Source organism: Anopheles funestus, chromosome 3RL (genome assembly GCF_943734845.2).
Source record: "Anopheles funestus chromosome 3RL, idAnoFuneDA-416_04, whole genome shotgun sequence".
Lineage (NCBI taxonomy): Eukaryota > Metazoa > Arthropoda > Insecta > Diptera > Culicidae > Anopheles > Anopheles funestus.
The window spans coordinates 39,755,632-39,777,237 of NC_064599.1; the positions used below are offsets into that span (position 1 = coordinate 39,755,632).

The 21,606-nt window shown below is 40.1% G+C and overlaps 1 protein-coding gene across 2 annotated transcripts; it reads right to left on the reverse strand.

Annotated features, from left to right (window-relative positions):
• Nucleotides 1-1,834: 1,834 nt before the first annotated feature.
• Nucleotides 1,835-20,682, reverse strand: LOC125768886 (zwei Ig domain protein zig-8-like). Of its 2 annotated transcripts, XM_049437183.1 has the most exons (9): nt 19,125-20,682; nt 13,135-13,349; nt 10,935-11,092; nt 10,301-10,378; nt 9,944-10,076; nt 6,367-6,486; nt 6,152-6,254; nt 4,384-4,481; nt 1,835-3,062 (listed from the first exon to the last, which is right to left on the reverse strand). In XM_049437183.1, the coding sequence occupies exons 2-9, from the start codon at nt 13,214-13,216 to the stop codon at nt 2,812-2,814; spliced, it is 1,023 nt and encodes a 340-aa protein (XP_049293140.1). In that variant the 5' UTR covers nt 13,217-13,349; nt 19,125-20,682; the 3' UTR covers nt 1,835-2,811. The 2 variants fall into 2 exon arrangements, with proteins under 2 accessions (XP_049293140.1, XP_049293141.1); XM_049437184.1 differs by lacking the exon at nt 19,125-20,682 and having other exon boundaries at nt 13,135-13,494.
• Between the last annotated feature and the right edge of the window lie 924 nt (nt 20,683-21,606).

The window sequence follows — 21,606 nt, forward strand, 5'->3', positions numbered from 1 at the left end:
CAAATGAATGCTACTTTGGAAGAATAGTTTAGTTTCGTAACAGGGGAGATTCTATAAAATTTTACAACACCGAGGGGAAGATTAAATGATGTTTGGGAAATGTGTTTATTTGTTCGCTCCTCGTCTCCTGATAACAGGAAACGATTGTGTGTGAAAAATCGTTCTTAAGGCATGCCTCAAGGCATAGTGTCAGGATCACATGGATCTATAAAGAAATTCAAACATTTATAACTTTTCCTGCTTTCGACTAACATGCATGCGGGAAATCAAATCTGAGGTGATTTAGACAACAATTAACAACACACTGGCAATTTTCACAGGTTCACACGCTGGTGGGAATGAATTAATCAAATCGACCCTTATTATTGAAATAAATTATGCGCTTGCTGAATTGATTATACGAGGCGAATAATTTAAAGCTGTCGTAGATATTGCTCCGAAAAACCCAAAACTCTGGAACACGGAGTGCGCACTTTCATGGCAAGAACTTTTCCGATAAGCCAGTATTATATATTCCTCATTACGGTGTTCCTGATGTGCCCGTACCGTACCGTAGAGCTAATAAGACCATTGGAAAACGTGGGCCGAACGGTACGGTTTTCCATCCCACGCTACCCAGTTCACGGCTAAATGCTTCTCGAACTCTCCCGAATCTAGCAAACCAACCGCAGACGACGAAGCCGTCTTTTCTGTGTAGAGCCCTCCCGGGGTGAACCGGCTTTTAACTTGCACTACTTACCCAGAAAACCTCTTATAGTTTCTCCAAGCGCCGCCGCATGGACGAAACAGCTCGTTTCCTTCGCGAGCGGACATTCGGGTCAAGACATCCGTTACGCCCGAAAGCCACTGAAACCCATGAAGGTACCGGGAAATCTTTCACCCTGCCCGGGTTTTTTGGAGACTGAACCCAACCGTAACGATTAGTTGCCAGCTGGTAAGCTTACTTCCGTCGACCAAATCTAATTTCGATGATGAGAAGAACCCCGGTGAGGTGAGTTGCGTGTGATTTCCATCGTACAATCCTATCGATCCTTACCTGATCTGATCGTTACGGACGTCCAACGAACCACCCGTTTGCAACGACCCACCAGCACACGCGGTCGCCCTTCTTCCGGAACTTATCGGATCCTGTGCGGAGCAGAGAGCTTACTGGTTCGTCGAAGACTTAATTAGCTTCTGCAATAATAATCAACCATCCCATGGCGATTGAAGCACGAAACATTAGCTGGACTGGACGGGAGGGCCTCATTTTGATGGGTGCCGATTTTGAGGACCACAACCTTCCAATTCTCCGCCTATCGTATCCTCCCTTCCCACTCTGGGATATTGTTGGTTAGAAGTCAAAGTTTTGAATGCCGGTTTGCTCAAAGTTATGGCTCGTCGAAAGATTATCCTAACTCCGGTGAGTGATCCCCACGAGGCGGACCAGGTGATATTATGTCAAATTAATTAACACTTTCACTACTACATGGTGCTTACGGTCATAACTTTCTCGTTACACGTGAAAACTTAACGCAATAGTAATTTGTCTCGACACGGACAAGTTTGCCTAGCTGGGCTGTGATCGGTCCGATCAACAGTTTTGAGACCTTTTGTTAGGGGCGCAGGATGACTTTTGGACGGGAAACTAGCCCACTTTGAACATCAACGTCTAGTGGAGGCTGATTTCGATTAGCGGCATTACATTTCCAAATAATCCCGTAAGCTTAGCAACAGGTTCGTAAGTTGTTTAATAAATTTTGCTCATCGTTCTACGTGATTGTTTCCTTGGCTTGCAGGAAGGAAGATTTCTTTCGTTCTTTCTTGGTGACATTTAAATTGATATGCGAACAAGTGTTTGGCACGATTTGCGTTTCAAATGTGTTTATTTCATCAAATGGGAAACTCCATCTAAATTGTTTTGTTTTTTTGTTGTTGTTGTATACATAGTTTGAAATGAAATTGTCCTCTTTTGTCTACCTAGCGCACGTTTGGTGTTTCTTTCATCTAAGAAACACCACCGCCACATACGGTGCTGCGGACGCAGCACGAAGGAATCTGTCCGTCTTCCCAATCGAATCATTCAATTCGTACAGTATATGGCGATCGATTGGAAACGTACCCTGGATGCAGGATAAAGAAAATGCAGTCCCCTACCGGGCCACCGATACGTTTCAGCTGTTTTGATCGCAACAATCAGTTTCCATACGTGCGAATGTTCCCCGTTGGCGTATCCCAATGCTGAAGTATTATATTCTACCACCCCTGGTAAAAGTGGAAGAAGAAAATTTAATCCAGGCTTGTCGTTGACTATTCTCGGTTGATTTGTTCTCGTTCGTATTACCGAATCATTCGCTGTGAGTGTGTGCATGCATATATATATATATAAATGCGAATGTGTGTCTCTGTTGGCAATAGTGTGCTGCACTACCCTTTCTGGAATGTATGATGAATCAGAATTCTCACTATGAATGAAGATATTTTCGATTTGTCTGTTCAAGTTTTGTTCATTTTTTTGTGTCCTTATTCGGTTCTTTTCTCTCTCTCTCTTTCTCTTTCTCCCCCTACCGGGTGCTACACTCAAACATGCAGCCATCCATATGCACTCGGTTTTGCATGGACTATAGAAAGGGGGTAGTAGATGCACAGGAAAATCGGGAGGAAAAGCCGTTTTGCAGCAAATGAAACAATAAATTTCCCCAAACTGCGGGAGATTTATCCGGGGAAATTCACTGGCCACGTGTGGACATGCAGTGTCCGGGCGGGTGGTGTATCATCATACGTGCGAAATTCCATTCGGTGGCCCGGTATGCCAAACTGTGAAACTTTCTGCTAGCTGGGCTGGGTTGGTAAAACCATCGCACCACACCGTTCCACTGCTGCAGGTGAGCTTTTGCCGTGGGCCCAACGATGGGTCGGTTGCCGCTGGCTGATGCTGTGTCCACCGAAACGATGGGTGCCCCCCAGCAGCAGGTACAGCAGTGTGGCCAGGTGCAACAATAATAGCATGCACATGCTGTGCCGTACCGGTGGTTGGCTAACGGTTGGAGCTCCATTGTGCTGCATTGCTGCTGGATGTTCGCCTGCAACGAAAAAGGATGATGAAAGGGAATAGGGAATTGTTCCATTTTTGTTTTTCACACGCGCCCCTTGTTTACATCACGGTCGTAAAGACTTACAAGCGACAGATTTATTCATAAGTTGGTTTTTGGTTGTTTTGGGGTGTGCAAAACTAAACGATCTCTAAATTTTGGCAAAACACAGCGGTTTGCTGCTTTGTTTTTGGGACAGCAGGAGCTTTAGTGCTTTACAAAGAAAATGGAACAGAAATTTAGAAATAACAACCAAAACTATTGTAGGATTATATTTGAAACTGCAGAGCGAATATTTAAACCCTCATTGAAATCATCAACTCATAAACAATTGATAAGACTAAGGCTTTAGAAAATCTTGATACAAGTAATGATATCGACCAACGGCCGTCTTGAATGCTAAAAATGGAACAGAAAAAAACGAAAAATTTATATCGTTAAGCTTAAATTATGCTTAATCTTTACTCGGAAGATGATCTTCTATGCAGCAACATAGATGCAATACACGAACCACGCCGTAACAAACAATCATGCATTCGGAAGTACGACCTTTATCGTACTCAGAATTACGATGCATACGTAACATGCGTGCCACATAAAATAGTCCCTCAAACAAGGACTGGCTCTCCCAAAAAAAGGGAAATAAATCGAATTTTACATGCTGGAAATGTTTTGGCTTGGTTTGAATTTTTGGCCTGTACGGTGATGTTGGCTCACCCAGAGCAAAAGGCGACAGGAGTGTACGTTGATACGTGTGTAATCCCAGGCGCTTAAAAACAACCCAACCGTCTCTGCCGTCAATAATCCAGCATGCTGCATGTACCGGGCAAGAAAACGACCCTTATGTAAATGAGACGATGCTATTTGGAGAATTAACTCCAACTGGTGCCTTGCACGGTAGGAATGAGCATCGAGAGCATATGGAGAATAAGAAATTTAAGAAGAAAATATACGAAACACAAAAAAGAAAATTTCCCAACCATCAGAACGAAACACGGACCGAGGCTGCTACGTGCCTGCACACTTATCCAGGAGTTTTCTTTGTTTCTTTTGCCCATCCTAAGGCCCATTCTCTTACACATATCATCGCATTATGACGCTGCTTTACACACATTTCAGTGAGAATTGCTGGTGCTGCTTCTGGTGTGTATTTGTGTGTGTTTATATGTGCTTTTGTTGTTTTTTTTGTCCACTCATTTTCCACACCACTAGCTAGTGGTTAAGCATTACCACTTTGGGTTTGTGTCCGTTCCGTGTTTGAACCTGCCCGACATACGAATTCGAATGTTGACTCAAGTCAACCATAACTTACCACTAATTACATGAGCATAGACGCTTGCAGAGCGGGCCATCGTCGGTACACAGGTGTAGTTGCCGGTATCGCCCTGCACGGCCCGTTTTATCTTTAATCTGCAATCCGGTGCACCAACGTAACAAACCAGGCCATAAGAAGTAACCACAGTAAGGGAGTCCAACGAGCAACGTGCGCCATGTTGGTTGACCAGCAACGATGCCGTATGATACCGGTTCCATCCCGGGCAGCGAGAGTGTGGGGGGGAGGAAAAAGGGGGAAGAATTCAGATTAACAACCAAAGCTATCACCGAAAACCGCAATTCGGAACATATTCACCGCCCGCGTCACCATTCGTCGTTTCGGTCCTCGGTACGGGTGGGATTGGTTCCGTCAAAAAAGGTGGGTATGCAATTGTCTGGTTACCTTGTACTGGGTTACCTTTGCCGGGTTGATATTTGCATATTCATGTATATTACGGTACACTTCACCCATCGCTCTGTGCTAACACCCACAGATTTTGCTGCCTGCTTGCTTGTCTGCATAAACCTCTAATTCTGCTGGTATAAAACCTTTCTCTTTTTCCTTCCGACAAATTCACTGTTCCTCGAAAAACCCACATTGCGCTTCCGGTTGGATGCATACGGAGGCCATTGCAGTCGTGGGAGCATGGGCGGTGTGTAGCACTGCAACACCTTCTGGAAGAATGCATCGTTGCGTGATGCATAAAGTTAAAGGAGCGCCTTACAAAACGAGCTTTGCCGTGCCGATTTCCATCCTTACGGAAAGACATTCCGGCTTGGAGCGCAGCCGGAAAACAACAGTAGAAATGGTTGGGTAACGTTTGAACTGTACGGGGTTTTGTTTCTGTGAAGTTTTGCAAGCTTCAATTGCAAGCAATTGCATCCCATCCCCAACGGAAAACCGGGACGTGAAGGGGTGGTCGTAATTGCTTTTGCTGCCGTACAGAAACGTCCGGAATAATGCTTTCGGGTGGGTATTTTTATGATATAGTTTCCTTTGTATTGTATTTCAGTAGCTGGCGAGGTACATCATGGATAATAATTGGTGAATTCTTCCTTAAAGGGAGATTCGGTATTGAGTTGCAGCGAAGGAAATGTTTGCTATTTAAACTCCAAGTACTTATTTCAAATTCTTCTCATGATGGAGAAGAAAATTAGAATGAATGTTTGAAGCTTTCATATAAAGTTAATTTTAACTCATGCTCTAAATCTTCATTGAAAGTCATGAAAGTAAACTAATTAATTTGAGTTGTAATTTGTTTAACATAACTTGAACGGAAGCTTTACTCTCGATTGCTTTTATTTATCCAATAGCTTGCATGAGGCAAGACGAGCTTTTGGTCTTGTGCTTTACCTCGCAGACTAGTGCAGTGAAAGCTGTGGATTAAATCTCATCTGGAGTATGTGGGCTCTCTGTAACAAGGAATGGATTCCCTGGGTGATACTCGACCTAGAAACAATCTGAAAGTGGTGTAAAAGTGAGCTTTATTGCACTGCATTGCCGAATCATCTCTTGCCAGTTGGTTTTTCCAGGAAACAGATACGAAGACAATTTCTCTAAAGCTGTCTAGCGAATTGACCTCAAATTCAATCACATCCTTAGCCGGAAGACACTTTCTACTCCCGTTTACAATTTGTGACAATTTCTATCACTGTTCATGACGAAACCTTCCCGAACCGAGAGACCGAGACGACGTGTTTGTGTGAGAGAGAAAGATATATGTTTCTTGCTCAATTATTTCACTTGGCTACACTTTTATTATTACCTAGATGTCAGGGCATCTGTCCAATCTGTTTCGATGGTGATCCGTCCACGATCGCCCGAATGGATGTCGTTTTCCTGTGCGAGCGGTTCCACCAGCGTATTTCCTGTGAAGAACGGCCGTCATTGTATGTGTGTGAGTGTGTGTGGGGAAGAAGAAAGAAATTAAAGACATGTTGGCGGACATGGACCCATCATTGGGGCATGGGATGTACCTACCCTTGTACCAGAACACCGTGCCCAGCTCGTGTGGTCCCTGCTGGATGATGCAAACCATCGTTATTTCGCTGCCAGACTTGACGAATATATCCGACGGTCCTAGTATCCGTGCGCGTAACTCTAAATAAAGGGAAAGTTATCTCGTGAAGTATAGCATAAGCTTTTAAAAAAATGTGGAAAAAATTGTTTTTTTTTCTTAGCAAGAAATAAACAATTTGAGGTTGATAAACTATCCGGATAAAGCCTTACACCATGTATCGTTGAAACTCCACACCATTCGATGCCTTTAAGAGTTAATTTATCCGAATTTCATTCATGTTCGCTTATCGTATATGCAAGCTTCCTCTGTTGTTTGTAAAGCAAATTCCCGATGAGCATTTGCCAGATGGAAACTCACCAACCCGGAAGAGTTCAACACAGTATAAAGTAAACGAAACTGCGTTGCGTTCACATCCAGGGCAGTTGCTTCTTTCGCCTGTCGCTCAACAAAAGGCAACAATAAAAAAAAATACACACCGCTCCGTTAGTTCTCGAATGAAATCATTTTCCAAATTTAAATAAACACTTTTCCAGCTCTGACACCGAATAAAGCAACCAGTGAAGAACACACTCAAAAAAAGCCCCCGTCAGTTCCTCTTGGTATGGGTATATACACTTAACAAAAACAAGCAAAAAGAAACACCGAAAGAGAAAAACTCGACCAACATCAACAGAAATGTGTTGACTTTTCTATCTCACTTGCTGGATAAATGGTGAAGTGAAATTGCGTTCGAATAACGTTTTGCAAAACGCCAAACGCAGCAAAAGTTGTGCCAGTGTTGCTCCCCGGCATACGGGGAACCATACACCGGAAGAGAGATTTCGCATCAAGAAAAGTTCGTTTCCGACAAACTAGCGTTATGGGTGTGTGTGTGTGTGTGTTTTTTTTTCGTATAAACCGAGTTGTGTGTGTGTGTATTTTTTTTATCTGTTCACCACCAAACTGGCACAGTTTTGTATGCAGGCAAAAGTGCAAGAAAAGGCATCGTCTTCGTCTCACAGACTGCTCCAAAAAAAAGACGGTTCGTCGGGAAAGATAATATGCTGGACTGTTGGAGAGTTCCCGCTGGATGCAGTGCCACGCTGGAAACATAAACTGTGCGACAAGCGAGATGTCGGATACCCCCTTGGGCAAATATTTAAATGAAAGTTCGACCGACGGAACGGCACAGACTGTGCGTTTATGATGGGGGGAAAACCATTTAGGCAGATGACAGCAATGGCCGTGTATACTTATGGCCCAAAATCGGAGAAAGTTTAGTGTTTGTCGTGATGTTGTTTTTGGGTCGTGTTGTTTGTCGTGCCTGCCAAGGGTGCGGTTTGCTACCCGCGTCCTGCGTGCAAGTTTTCCAATGATTTTTTTGTTCTCTCCTGTTTGCCGGTTTCTCCGTTTTCGGTAAAAATTCATGAAGCGTGAGAAAAACTAAAGCCATAAACAAACAAATTGTTTTCCCGACTGTCCTTTCCTCCCCAAAAATTGACATCTGACGTGGTCGACTGGGACGTGTGGTGCGACCGCCAACGGTAAACATGTTCATTTGCCTACTGGACGGGGTATTCGAACCGACCATTAGTTGTCAAAGCAACACACTAGAAGCATACGGTTTTGGTTTGGTGCTTCGTTTTTTGATGAATGATGGGATGGTGTGTCTATAAGCATGTTATCAACACCGACCTACATCAAATTTAACACCACATTTCGACGCCTCCGGACGCAAATGAGGGTAACGCGATAGCGAACGGTCACCGACGGAGCGTATTACAATGGTCGGAAAATCAATTAACCCATCCGCTCCGGCACGGATCTCGGCGAAAGTAAAACCCCTTTCCATTGCCAGACTCCGGACTGTATGGAGCCGTATAATCCACTCACACACAGCCATATACCGAGTAGCTAACCCTAGCGTGGCTTATCGGGGCTTTCATTTGTAGCCTGCCTGGAGGTGAAGCGTACTGAAATCATTTCTCTGAAAGCTGCCCAACCGGAGCACTCATTACTGAGCTTGCAGATGCGAGCCCGAAGAAGAAGAGACGAACGATGTGTTTGGGTACACCTGGCCGGTAGAATGGCACCCCTCCAAGTACCTTGGCGTTGGGTTGAATGGGAAGAAGGCAGAAACGAGCACTGCACTGCTGAGTGTCTTGCCCATTTAGCCAATCAGTGTACCAGTGCCCCAAGGTACGGTTCTGCGTGGTAATGATTAAACTTTTATGCACAGATCAGCATGGGTGACATTAATGCGGGTCGGCAAAGCATCGCCGGCACATAAAACGGCCCATCCGAGTGCGATCACAAGCGTTGAAATGATTAGGTTATTTTGATTTTGGATATTTTTTTTTCTCTCTGTTCTTTGGTTGTTGTACTGTTTCAAGTTTGTTATCAACAATTTAATTCTGTCCATTTACACCTACCCGCATAATACGTAATGAGGAGCTTCGAAATTAATTCACAAAACAAAGCTTTTGCTGATATTGAGGTGTAATGAACGGGCTGGAAAGGAACGATCGTTGTGCATTTTAATGAAATAGTAAAGCGTAACCCCGTAAGGGTTATTAAAAACTCCATAAATGTGACTGTTGAACAATGTATTGCTGGAAGGGCACATGTCTTTAAATAATGTTAAAACAATGTATAGTTTCCGTTACAGCTTCTCTGCAACATGGTCTAAGTTCAGGCGAAATTACATCATCCTTTTCAGTCATACAAAACCCAACACAGGTACATTGTGAAGATTGTGAAGGCATTTTAATGTAACACGAATGCCAGAAGAGACGTTACGGCAGCGTACGAACGCCTTAAAAGGTTTCGGTAACCTTCGGTATGTATGCGTTTGTGAACGATGATGAAGGTGTACCTCTGCTTGGTGCACACGGCTGATTCCGTTTGACTGTTTCCCATCCCCAATGTCCCATCCCCATGCAAGTACAGGGAAGTTGGGGTGGCCGAAGGACAAAGTTATTAAATTTACGTCTGAACGTAGAGCACAAAAAGGGAAAGAAGCCAAACACGACAAGGCCAATTACGCCTTGTGGTTTTGAGCTAAACCGGGTACACCTACACCTACACACACACGCATACCAATTCATGCTTCTCATGAAAACTCCAACCCGTCCAGCATCCAGACGCAATGTGTTTCTTCTGTTCAGCTTAGAGTGTTTGTGTTCGTGTGTTTGATAGTGTGATGGCTGAAGCCTTTGCCGGTCTTTTTTTTCGTGCTTGGCTTGTTTATTTCATGGTTGGGTGAGTTTTTAAATTAAATTAGGTGATTTATTCTGCAAACTTTTGCACCACTTTTAGTCGGAAATGCATCACCTCGAAAAAGTTTTCCCAGGGTGCTTTCGCGCGATGACTTTTTGGGGGCCGTAATACACAGGGACGGGTTTTATGATGGGGAAGGAGCGGAAGGAAGGTGAGAGAGGTTACCATTTTGATCCTTTCTAAGCATTATGCTTCTTTGACCAATTACGAGCAAAAGAGTGCTTCATGGCAGCATAGCAGAGGATCAACCCACCTACCGTCGGGTTGTTGTAAACTCACCAATTACATTCAACACATATGACAGGGACATTTTCGGCTCGGTGTTGATTTGGCACTCGTACACGCCCGAGTCACGTGTCTGGGGATATTTTATTTGCAGCGTCCAGTTGACGGAACCTTCCGGCCGTATCACCTGCAGCGTATGAGAAAAGCGAAAGAAAACACGTCAAACCCCACTTAAACTTCGTCGTATGGTGCTCTAATTGATTGAATTCCACACCAGCACCTGCCAGCAATGGGAGATTTTTTTCTCTCGTGTTATGGAACTAACATTGATGTGGTCGGCGAGCAAATACGTGTTTTTTGCTTTTGTGTTTTTTTGCTTCGTTTCGGTTGTTTAATTGCCATAAAACGTACCTGAAATCGTTGGTCCGAGGTGTAGGTGGATGATCCCATCGTAAGTATATGCAGATCACGCTGTCGTATCCACGCAACCTGTAAACCATTAAAATCGATCAATTTAGTCGTGGGCTTTTTAATTAACGCTACCCAACAGTGGTAGATTGATGTTGTGTAATTCAATTACAACGCTCGGAGGTTCTAATCACGGCCACCAGCAAAAAAGCAACATAAAAATCCACTAACAGCAACATTCGAATTGATTACAGTTTGGGGTGAAAAAAGAAACGCCAGAAACAATATTTCTTTTTACGAAATAACGAATGCATGCGAGGTTTTATATTGTGATTGAATATATATATATATTTTTGCACTGTTTTTTGTGCCCTGTTTTAACACAAATATACCGGATGAACACTTATTGGATTGATGTTGAAGCGATGGTACACGTTACTCCATACATCGAAATCATGCTGCACGATACGCTTGATTGTGGCACGTTCATGCAGTATTTTCTCAAAATTAATTTAACTTCGTTTAACGATTTCAATGTGGTGCGAGAATCGATTTTCAAGGTATTGGAAATTACACACATAGACGCAGCGAAAGGTACGCCGAGAGTGAGAGAACCCATGCGGTAGAAAATACTCACATCCTGATCGCCTAGACGCTCGACCCGGCAGTGCAGGAAACCAGTCTGGCCCACGGTTACGGTGAGATTGCGCGGCACGTCAAAGTCAAAGTACGGTTGCAAGGCATCGGACGACTCCTCGGTCGTGGCGGTCATTATAATGTTCGAGCTGACAGAAACTGGGAGAAGGTGGAAGAAGATCGGTATGAAACAAAAAGGAAGCCACACGTTGAAACAGAGAAAATATATGAATATTCTATAAGCGATAGGCATCCATCGAGTACGCGTGGTGCGCAACATGATACAGACTTGGGCAAACAACACAAAAAGAAGAATGAACATATTGAATAAACAGCACGTTAGAAGGCAACATTTGATGGAATCGTCTCGTAAACACACTGTTCACCTCACATTTACCATTGGGCAAAACAAAACGAAACGCACAAAAAACAGGCATTCGTTACGTAGGTTGTGCATGGGCTGGGTACATGCTTTTTGAACGTTGATCGGAATAAACAAATGCTTTCGGAGCAATCTTATGAAAATTCAGTACCACTTTTAACGGATTCAGGTGCAGACAGACAAAACGTACGGGATGTTTAAATGAGCAATACACTCACTTCAAAAGATAAGAATATCGTCGCGTGAACGTTTGGTACAAGAAATGTTTTGCCATTTATTTTCTGCTGCAACATTGTGGTTGTCGTTTGGCTGTGTCTCTCTCTCTCTCTCTCTCTTTCTTTATCTCTATTTCATCACTTTGAGAAGAAAACGATCATGTTTATCATCCGAATTCATTGTTTGGTTTGTTTTGTGGAGATACTGGTATCTAAAATGAAAGGATTGCTCCAATGCATGATTTCTCTGTGTTTGTTATGTACAACAAAATGTATCAAATATGTAAAATGTCACAGTAATTGAAATTTAGCAAACAACCACACAAACCTAAGCACTAAATTTGATTTTTTGTGTGGCTTTTATAGAAAATGATATTTATTGTATTATAACGCTTCAGGGTTTTTATCGATTTTATTGATTTTGAAATTCGTTTGAGATCGAAGTTTAGTTATTTGGTTTTTGTTTTGTAAAGAAAAATAGTTCGTTCTACTATTTTACACCAAGATATTTTTTAACTTAAACAATCATTAAATTACCTAGTTTTAAATGATCATATTTCTTTTTAAATAAATGGCACCGTTATCAATACGGCCATGCCGTTCTACACGAATAAAAAAAGACACCGTTTAATCTAACAGGTTCAGTTCCCTTTCTGTTCATTCCATTTTTAATATTGTTCTTTTAAGAATGAAATTTATTTGCCATATAGCTTTTTAGCTATTATTGATTTCTACCCATCATCCGTCCGTTTGCTCCGTTTTGCTAGTTATTGGAGAAAATGAGTTTAAAAAGGTGTGCTTCAAAAACCAAAACATATTTCATCATATTCAACTGCTTAAAAATGAACTGAGTTGCCTAAGTCATTTATAGAATTGGATCATTAGGTCGTTAGGCCAAGAAGATAAAATTCAGACCTACCTTCCACTAAGTACGAAACCACCTCATTACAGGTCACATGCATTTTAAATTTTCAACCAGAAGTTTTCAGACAACAAGGGTTTCAATCGAAGAATAGTGGTTAAACATTTCAATCTTCACTACGAATGGATGTGTTAGTTGTATTAAAATTTATTTTCTACAATTTGCGTGACTTGAAATATGAAATTCATTATAAAAACACATGAACTCAACCGGACGCTGATGAATGCTTCTTAGTCGCATTCGAGAGGAAAATACATAAAAGGATTTTGGCCCCTATATATGTGTGGACCGAAAATGGAGACCGTAGTCCACATGGGGAGTAGAGGTATGTTAGGTCCAAATGGGGTGAAGGTGAAGGTGAATACGACATCAGCTGATGACGGTGTTCAACCGTAAGAGGTTCAGAGGACTACTAAAACAGAGGGCAAGGTCAGTTGAGGCGCTTATAATTTGTAAGAATTCCAGACGAGTTTTAGTTATTTAGGTACATTTCTATGTTCGTATGAAAATTTTAATATTATCAACGTATAACTCACATCACATCACTTTTAAATATTTTTATTCATTATTAATTATTATTCAATATCGTATGTCTGCCGTATAACTTCAAATATAGATACTAAAAGTAAACTTTTTATTTTAGTAGTCTAAATTGTCATGTAAATAAAGTGATGGTACATACCCCAAATGATACATGACGCTCGTAGAACATTTTCTATGTGCATTTTCGGTGTGCACCACTGGCTATTACGGATCCTTTGCATTTAGTTGTTGTGCCGGAAAGGTTACTATGGGTTGCCGGTGCCATTCTGAATGGGGCCCAATTGTGTATGATGATTAGTTGTCGGCATTTCTTTTAGCCATCACGTGAAAGCCGGTACGATGCTACACTATTATCTGCGAAAGACAATACATACATGGAAAATGAAAGTTTTGCGTAACTTATGTAGCTTAAATGTAACTTATCATCAAAATATACCACAATTAGCTACTTGAAATTTAGTTCAAGTTTTAAAAGAAAAATATTTTCATCGCTTTGAACTATTTAACAATGAAATAAAACCTACTAAAAAGATACAATATCACAAACGTTTCTTACCTACGAGAAACGTAAACATTTCTTCCTCATGAAAACAATTAGACCACATCAACATAAACGAAAGCTTCAAACGAAAAAGTCGAAGCTACAAACGAGTAAAATGAAAATAGCAGCAAAAAAAGATGCCAAAACGGAGACACTATTCAATAATCTATTTTCAGCTTTCAGGTCGACAGTTTTCTTTCCATAGCCTTCCCTACATGGTACCGCTATTTGGCACCGAAAACATTCTGGCCAAGCGTCATTTAGCTTTACTGGTTGAACCTTTCCTCGTTCTTTGCCGGCAGATAGTGATCAAATTATTGTGCGGCAAACGGGAATGCTCTGGGCACCTATTTTAGCACCTATCGTGTGAAAATTGGGAATAGAAGATTCTTTGACCCGATTGGGCTTTTGTGCAGAAGGTGAATCGATGATGATGGTTGTTTGTGTTTAGAAAATTGTTGAAAGAAATATGTTTCTTTGCCAGCTTCCCGAACCGAACTAGTTGGTTTTGTGTTTGTTTATTTTACAAATTGTCTCGTATTTTCAAACATTCCCTTATGCTATGTACAATAAAAGAAACCAGTGTTACGCAAATCGTACGATCGCTCGAAATCAATCAAACATATTTACGTCGAAAGTGTTCTAAACACTTAAATGTGCAATTCCATTTTACATCTAGCGAGCGTGGGATGTGCTTTTGAGCCAAACATGTTTACCTCACCAAAACAAAACAAAAAAAAACTCCCGATTCATGCCACATGGAGGAAATCAAATCGAGTGAACAAACAATTTTGAAGAACGAAAAGCTGACTTGCACAAAAAAAGAGAGAGACAAAAACAACAATCAGATCCGGCACCAATGAAAACCTCAAAGCTACCACCGAAAGCTCATCTATCCGCAGCTTGTTACAAGTGTGCCGATGCTGAGTGGAATAAAGACACAATACCGCTTGCCGTACCACGTTTTGCCTATCAAAGCCGGATATCTCATTGATGTACATCGAGTAATTGAGTTGGTCGCCACTTTGTCGCCTTCCGGACCATTTGAGAGCGTGTAACGTCGGGTGTAAAGGTTGGTGAAGGATATTCCGAACGTTTCGAACAACGTATCGGCACCGCCCCGACAATGGCAGTTCGGTTGTCAGTTTCCTGTTCGCTGTGTCCTATTGCATCACCGGCGTCTACGATTGTGCTACGCGCACACCCGCGGCACTAGAACGGTCCGATCTGTTTCGACAATGTATCTCGTAGCGTTTGCCATGCGCCCGTTACCGACGGTACCAATAAATAGCAATGTGCTCGGCAACAGCTCGATAAATAAAGCGTTTTGCCGCGTACAAGTGCTCTTGCTCTTCAATTGCTCCACCGGACGGATTTTCCCGGATGCCTTCGCGTTATTATCTTCCGTGGATCGGGCTGGCCGGAAATTTATTGGCGCACGGAAATCGATATGTTACATTTGTTCTTCTTTTTTTTTATTTCATTTTTTTACATCGTTGTTTTCGTACGCTTGGACGATCCTTTATATCCTAATGCGTTTATCAGTAGAGAAGTATTTTTGTCTCGCTTGCGTCAAAAAGGCCGTCGCTGATGTTTGCCATCTCGCGGTTCCTTTCAGCTTTCCTTCTTTTTTTCCTCCTCTAGCTAGCAATAAGATAGGTCTATAAAATTCACTGAAACCCGAATACCGATAAAATGGGAACGGTTGTTGAGACGACTGGAAGCGCGTGTGGCTGTATATGGGCCGATGGAAAGCTGCTGCACAACCTTGTTCACGTCAGTGATGTCCGTAGGCCGTGGAGCGGAAAAGGCAGCGAGTGGAACGTTTTATGATTTGTGAGCCGATCGTAACCTAGGGCTCAGAACATCGTTGCTCGTTTTGGGCACAATGTCAAACAACAAGGTTGTCAACGAATGTAACGGAAAGCAATCCGGGCGGCTTCCGATACGCACTGGATGTGATCAACAGGGTGGAAGATGATTGTAACGACACTATCAAAGATTTAGTGTTTTGCATCGGAATTGAATTGTATCGGTTCGTTGGTGAAAACGGTTTCCGATCGCTGCCCGTGTCAAGTGATCGTAGCAATGAATAATTAGAATACGCACGAACAACAGCGTACGTGCGCCATCGAAGGCGAAAGTCATACGTACTTGCTTTAGCTTTATGACATTGAGTAAAAATAAAAGTACTGAAAAAATCAACACTTGTTGAAAAAAAAGAGTTTAGGGAGTTGTTAAAAATTTTCGTGAATAAAAATATTTTGGGTGTATAAAATTATTAAATAATTTATTATTTATGTATTCCGATTATTGATAATAATTAATTGAATAGCTTTTTTCTTCTGATAAGACTTCTAGTTTTTAAAAAGCACTAGTTCCAGTAGAGCACTGGTTCAACTGTTGTGACTTTATTTCGAGGGAAAAAGATAAAATCTACTTAAAATCGAAGATAAAAAATAAAAAGATAAAATCCGTCATATAAAACATATAATTTATAGTAAAGCAAGAATGTCAATGACAGCTCCATAATTATTGGGTAAGCAATGTTTTAATGCAAAAGTGTACTACAAAAGTGTACTCAACAGCATGTAAAAAAGATATTTAAAAACCCACAAAAAACATTATCATAGATCACACTCACACGTCACGCGAAGTCATTGAGTATGAAGAGTTGACGATGGGAGTTTTGACGATGTATCTCGAAGAATTGGAAATGTGGGGTCTATTATCCCACCCTCTACTCTTCCTTTCACTCAGTCTCACCCATTTTGTATCTGAGAATAGGAGTTGATCAAGCGTATAATCGAGAGTTCCACGAAGTTCAAACAATCTGACTCCAGCTATTTTAACAATTTGATCTATACCTACATGAATCCCACCTCGCAAAAACCATTCTTCATTGCAAACGGAGCTGCGAGCCAAAATAACTTTGGAATGACTGTTATAGGGCTTTCCTCGAAGCATTGTAAAACAAGTTTTGCAGTACTCTTTGGTATTTTGTTAAACATGACCGGAAAACAAGAATGTAAAAACATATCATTACGATAACAGTCGCCTTCAAGAACCGGGTTTTGAAACTTGCAATGGCTTGATGGCGGACTTATAAAGGAAAATGTTTCCTATTTTGAGAATTCATTGGTATTTAAAATCAATTAAAAAATAGGTATATAATTTCCCTGCACGCATTGGCAACGGGCGCTTCAAGCACTGGAAATTTAGTGTAAAGACGGGCGTTCAATGCATTCCGGGAAAAGGTATGCAGAACCTTGTTTACCGAAAGTCGTCCTTAAATGTTGTACATGTGTATTTCCACACAGGAATGATTTACTATTTGTATTGCATTTTGTTAGCCATAGATGCTTGAATTATTTTTTTTCACATAGTTATATCGTTTTGATCTTCGAGGAAGATGTTATATCGTATATCATATAAGATCATTGTATATATTGATTTAAAAATAAAATATGCACCATTTGCTAAATTATTTACCTAATGAACGGGAATGTTCTAAGGTGAGAAATCTATGGCTTCATTTTATGGAAATCAATTTTTTGTTCAACATTTTTATGTTTTACAAATTTGCAAATAAATAAGTTGAGAAAACTTTGGATTTGGATCGATTTTGGCTTGCAAAACTTCCAGACTTCAGAAAGATATTCTGAAGAATGTTCTATATTCAATTGATTCTTACAATAGCCTCAATTTAAAAGTTTGCACATGTATACCCAGCAACAAGTAATGCTTCTTCGACCTGAATGAACGTCATTTTGTATTTCCTACTAATGAATGTCTTTTGTTGGTATGTAGCACATTTATTGTTGAGTGGTGATTGAAATGTTTCTCTTACTTCTCTTACTGAATCAAATAAATAAGATATTAATCGTTTCCGTATTTGTTGTTATCAATATGTGGACTAACGGTAACACTATGTATGCGTAGTTAAATCAAATAAGTAGATGAGTTATCCACAAATATCAGAATTCAGAAGTCAAGCTCAGATTAGAATCCTAGAATCCTAGAAATGTCATTCAGAAATGGCACACTTACTGTTACATTACTTGTGTCAGCACCATTTGAATCATTCGATACTAAGACACACTGAAGGAGAAATTGGCAAATCACTCAATAATAAACTCTTTTATTAATCAATGAAGATGAAAGAGTTCATTTTACTTTGTCTAAATAGAATTTCTTTAGGACTCGGTGCAGTTCAAAGTGCATTAGCACGCTCTAACTCTTGTGCATTGAAGTGTGTGCTAGGTTATTCAGAGCAATGCACTCTTTGCCGTAACCATTTCAAATACTCAATTCAATGGAGCATAAACAATGACATTCACATGAAAATGTATTCATCGTTCAGAGCACACTAGTAAAACTAATGATTTGCTTTATCAAACTTTTAGTGGGAAAAGCATGCTGATAGTGTAAAAATCAGATAAGGGGTATAGTGAAAGAACTCGGCAGCTGTATTGGGAAGTAGAGAAAACATATTCTATTCATGTAACAATGGTAAGTTCTTTTAACCACTATAATCATGTGAATGATTCACAGTGTAGTTTATTTTTAACCATAGTCCAAGCTCAACGCAAACAAAAGGCAATATGGAAAAAGGTTCACGATTGGCCCTGGGCAAACAGAAATTTTGACCAAACTGAGATCACCCGCGACTCATTCCTTCGATAAGGTCACACATTCCAGTTTTATGCGATTCAAACCGAATCCCATTTTCCATCAGTCTATTTCCATCGCGTTGCTTTTTTTGGTTGGCTTTTCAACATACATTCTCGCTTAATATGATGAAAACCGTGAGAAGCTATTATAGTAAAACAGATTTAATTTTAGATAAAAGAAACGCAAAAAACATTTCAGCATGATTCAGGTATGGGAATTTTTTTTTTGCTGGTGGTTTACGCTCGTGACGTTTGTTTCTCGCTACCATTCGTCATTTGTTGAAAATAGGTTTGTCTGCCACGGTTTTGGCTATAGGTTGAAACTCTAGCGAATGTAAGTGACCGTTATGATGGACATTAAAAATTACGTTAATGTGATACGCGTCAGGTCAGCCATGGTTTGGCGCTTCTCATATACAAGTCGTTGAGTAATGTGCTCGTTTGCATGCAATGCTTCTGGAGCCATTTCGTACACCATTAGTGGGTAAATTAAGTTAACCTAGAAGATAAGTGCTTCATGAAGCTTTTGATGTAAACATCTTACATATTCTGAAATTGTTGGGCTTATGAATGAAGCCTCATACGTTTTGATGCATCTTCATTTCGTAGGCAATGTTTCGTGTGACGTAATAAGCTTTAAATACTTAGCTGTTTTAAATTTGTTTTTGCAGGATTGAGAATAATCTTTTTTTCCTTTAGGACTCCAATGTCGATAAAATGGTAGGAAAAAAACCGGCGGATAAATAAAAACTAAATTGCGTTAATTGTTAAGTTAATTTAACCTAATAAGATTAGCGATATACTGCGACGTTCATAAGCATGTAAATTTAATACGTATGTAAAATTCATGATCAAATAAATAAAAACTTCTTATCAATTTACTTATTGTGTAAACTTGTACTATAATAAACTTACCTATTTAAAATTTTGTTTACTCTCTAACACTGTTAAACTATGTAAAACACCACACACTCTAACAAGCTTTGGTAAACTGCACAATCAAATCATGCTTTTCCATTCATTTTGGAAAACAGATGCACATCCTCGAAAAGATCACTAATACGTATACTTACACAGTAAGCATTAGAGTAGTGGATTTTCAACGCCGATTTCGTTTAGTTACACTTACTTCAATCACTGGCACTGTAATCCATTAGTTGATAATATGGCGATGCATTCCCTTCCCACAACTTGCTGTCATTCGATTGCAGCAAAGATGCTGTTGATGCTGTCACATCCATACATAACTCAATCAATAAGGTATCGAAGAGTACATCACGCCCGTTGCTCTACAGACGGTTCGAAACACTCACCGCAACGAACGTTGGATTAACCACCAACAGTGGCACGGTCTCGAGTGTTTCACTATTCGACACTTGAGCACGATTGGGAAATATGTAAAATTTTCACATTCCTTTCGAATTTCACTAATCACTTTTTGTTGCTATTGCTGGTGTAGCACAGTACGTTTTATATTTTTTCCTTTTGCTTTAAACTATCCTCACCACACACCAGGTAAGCCATTTTCGACACAACCGTAATGTACATTACTGGCAAACGTACATGTCAACTTCAGCCGACTACGAGCGCTACACTGAACCATAGCTGTCATCTGAGTAGTTTTCTTAGCCGCCTTATTACTTCGTTGCCAATTTTCTGTCGAACGCTGGAAAATGATCAACAAACGTTCTCACGGGAACTGCTCTCAGCCGCTCTCGCGATGTTTATTTATTATCTCTTACCATTGTTCCTCTCGCAACGTAACGGTTCCCAGCAGAAACTCACTCACAGAGCAGGATCCTGCTTGTCACCGTGTGTCCTTGCAATGTTGTTTTAGCACTTGGCCAAAAATTTTGGGAGCAAAGAAGCTGCAAACTTCTCACCGAAGTTTCCCGATTCTGCTACAGCTTAACTCGGCTCTTGCTTCAATCTTTTCTCAATTGAGTTTCGCTTACACAAGCACTCAAGAGCCAGTTGCATTTGTTGTGAGTACCTGACATCCTTGCAGCATCCGTTGGAATAACAGCGAATTTTGATGACCTTCCTCAATCGTTGAGTAGCGGAGTGAGCAAACCAGAGCTTTAATACACAACCTGTTCTAAGAAAGCTTTTTTTGGTGTAGGTTTGAACGCCGATCAACACATTCAAGAGATTCATGTTAAAAAAGTTTTATGTAGCAAACCAATTTTTACCAAACCGAGTTTTATAATATTTTAGATCCATTTAAGAAGTAACAGTAAAACGCAATTGTTCGAGAGTAAGCAACAGAAAAACCCTTCACACTGTAAGACATCTTCTCAAAATCTGGTTAAACATAATAAAAAACAGTTGAATCACAGGTTTAACGATTAAATGTTAAAAGTTAAACAAGTAAAGTGCTAAAGCTGTGATCATGTAATATGTATAAAAGAAAATATGTTAACCCTATAAAAAAAAACATTAGGTTTAGTTATAAATTGGCATGTCTCTGATGCACCGTAAATGATTATTTTATCCTGATTTGTCGTTTCTTTGTATTCATCATCAAAAAGATTATATTGTACATGTGAAAATGTATGCGGAATTTATTGCTAAATGAAATGTTAAGTGAAATTACTTTTAAAAAACCTAACAATATCAATTTTTATCGTTCACTGAGAGCAACAATCAATCAATTGACAGAACAAACAAATAAAATATTATTGTGTCCTCATAATGCTAAAATATCTGCCATCGCGGGTAACTTAAATGGTAAATATTGTGCAAAAAATACATTTCTTTTCAGTGAACCGCGTGGTATGTTGTAATTGCAGATAGTAATCAACAGCATAATTGTATTGTGCAAATTCAATTGTAATCACTAAAGCGTAAACAACACAAATGGGATGTTAGTGAACGAATCGTTACAATTTTTTCAAATCAACATACGCTTTCTTGGTTAGTAATTCTTGCTTAGAAAATTAGTAATCTCAAAAGCTAGTCTTTCTTTTTCATTACGAACAGCTTAGTCGTATTGATCTGAAGATAAATATTATTACTTACCAATAAAAAAATTAATCAGGTAGGATTGTGAAAAATGGAGGCGCATGGTGTTTTACCGTTGAACCTATTCTTATAAACTTGATTATATATTCCGTTTGATGAAACATTTTTAATGCTTTGTTTACTGATTTTCATCAGCTCTTTGATGGTTTAAAACACAACTAGTTCTATTAATGCACTAGAAAGGAACGTGGACTGTTAGCTTACAAATTAGTTTTTTTCTGTTACCAGCGGCATTTTTCAATATAATATACACATAACAACTAGATTTCTATGATATCATTGACTTTGATGTTGGTACTGTACATTAGAATAATAAAAATGTTCAGTAAAACTTCATATTTTTCTATATGCTACAGACAAATCAGTTCAACAC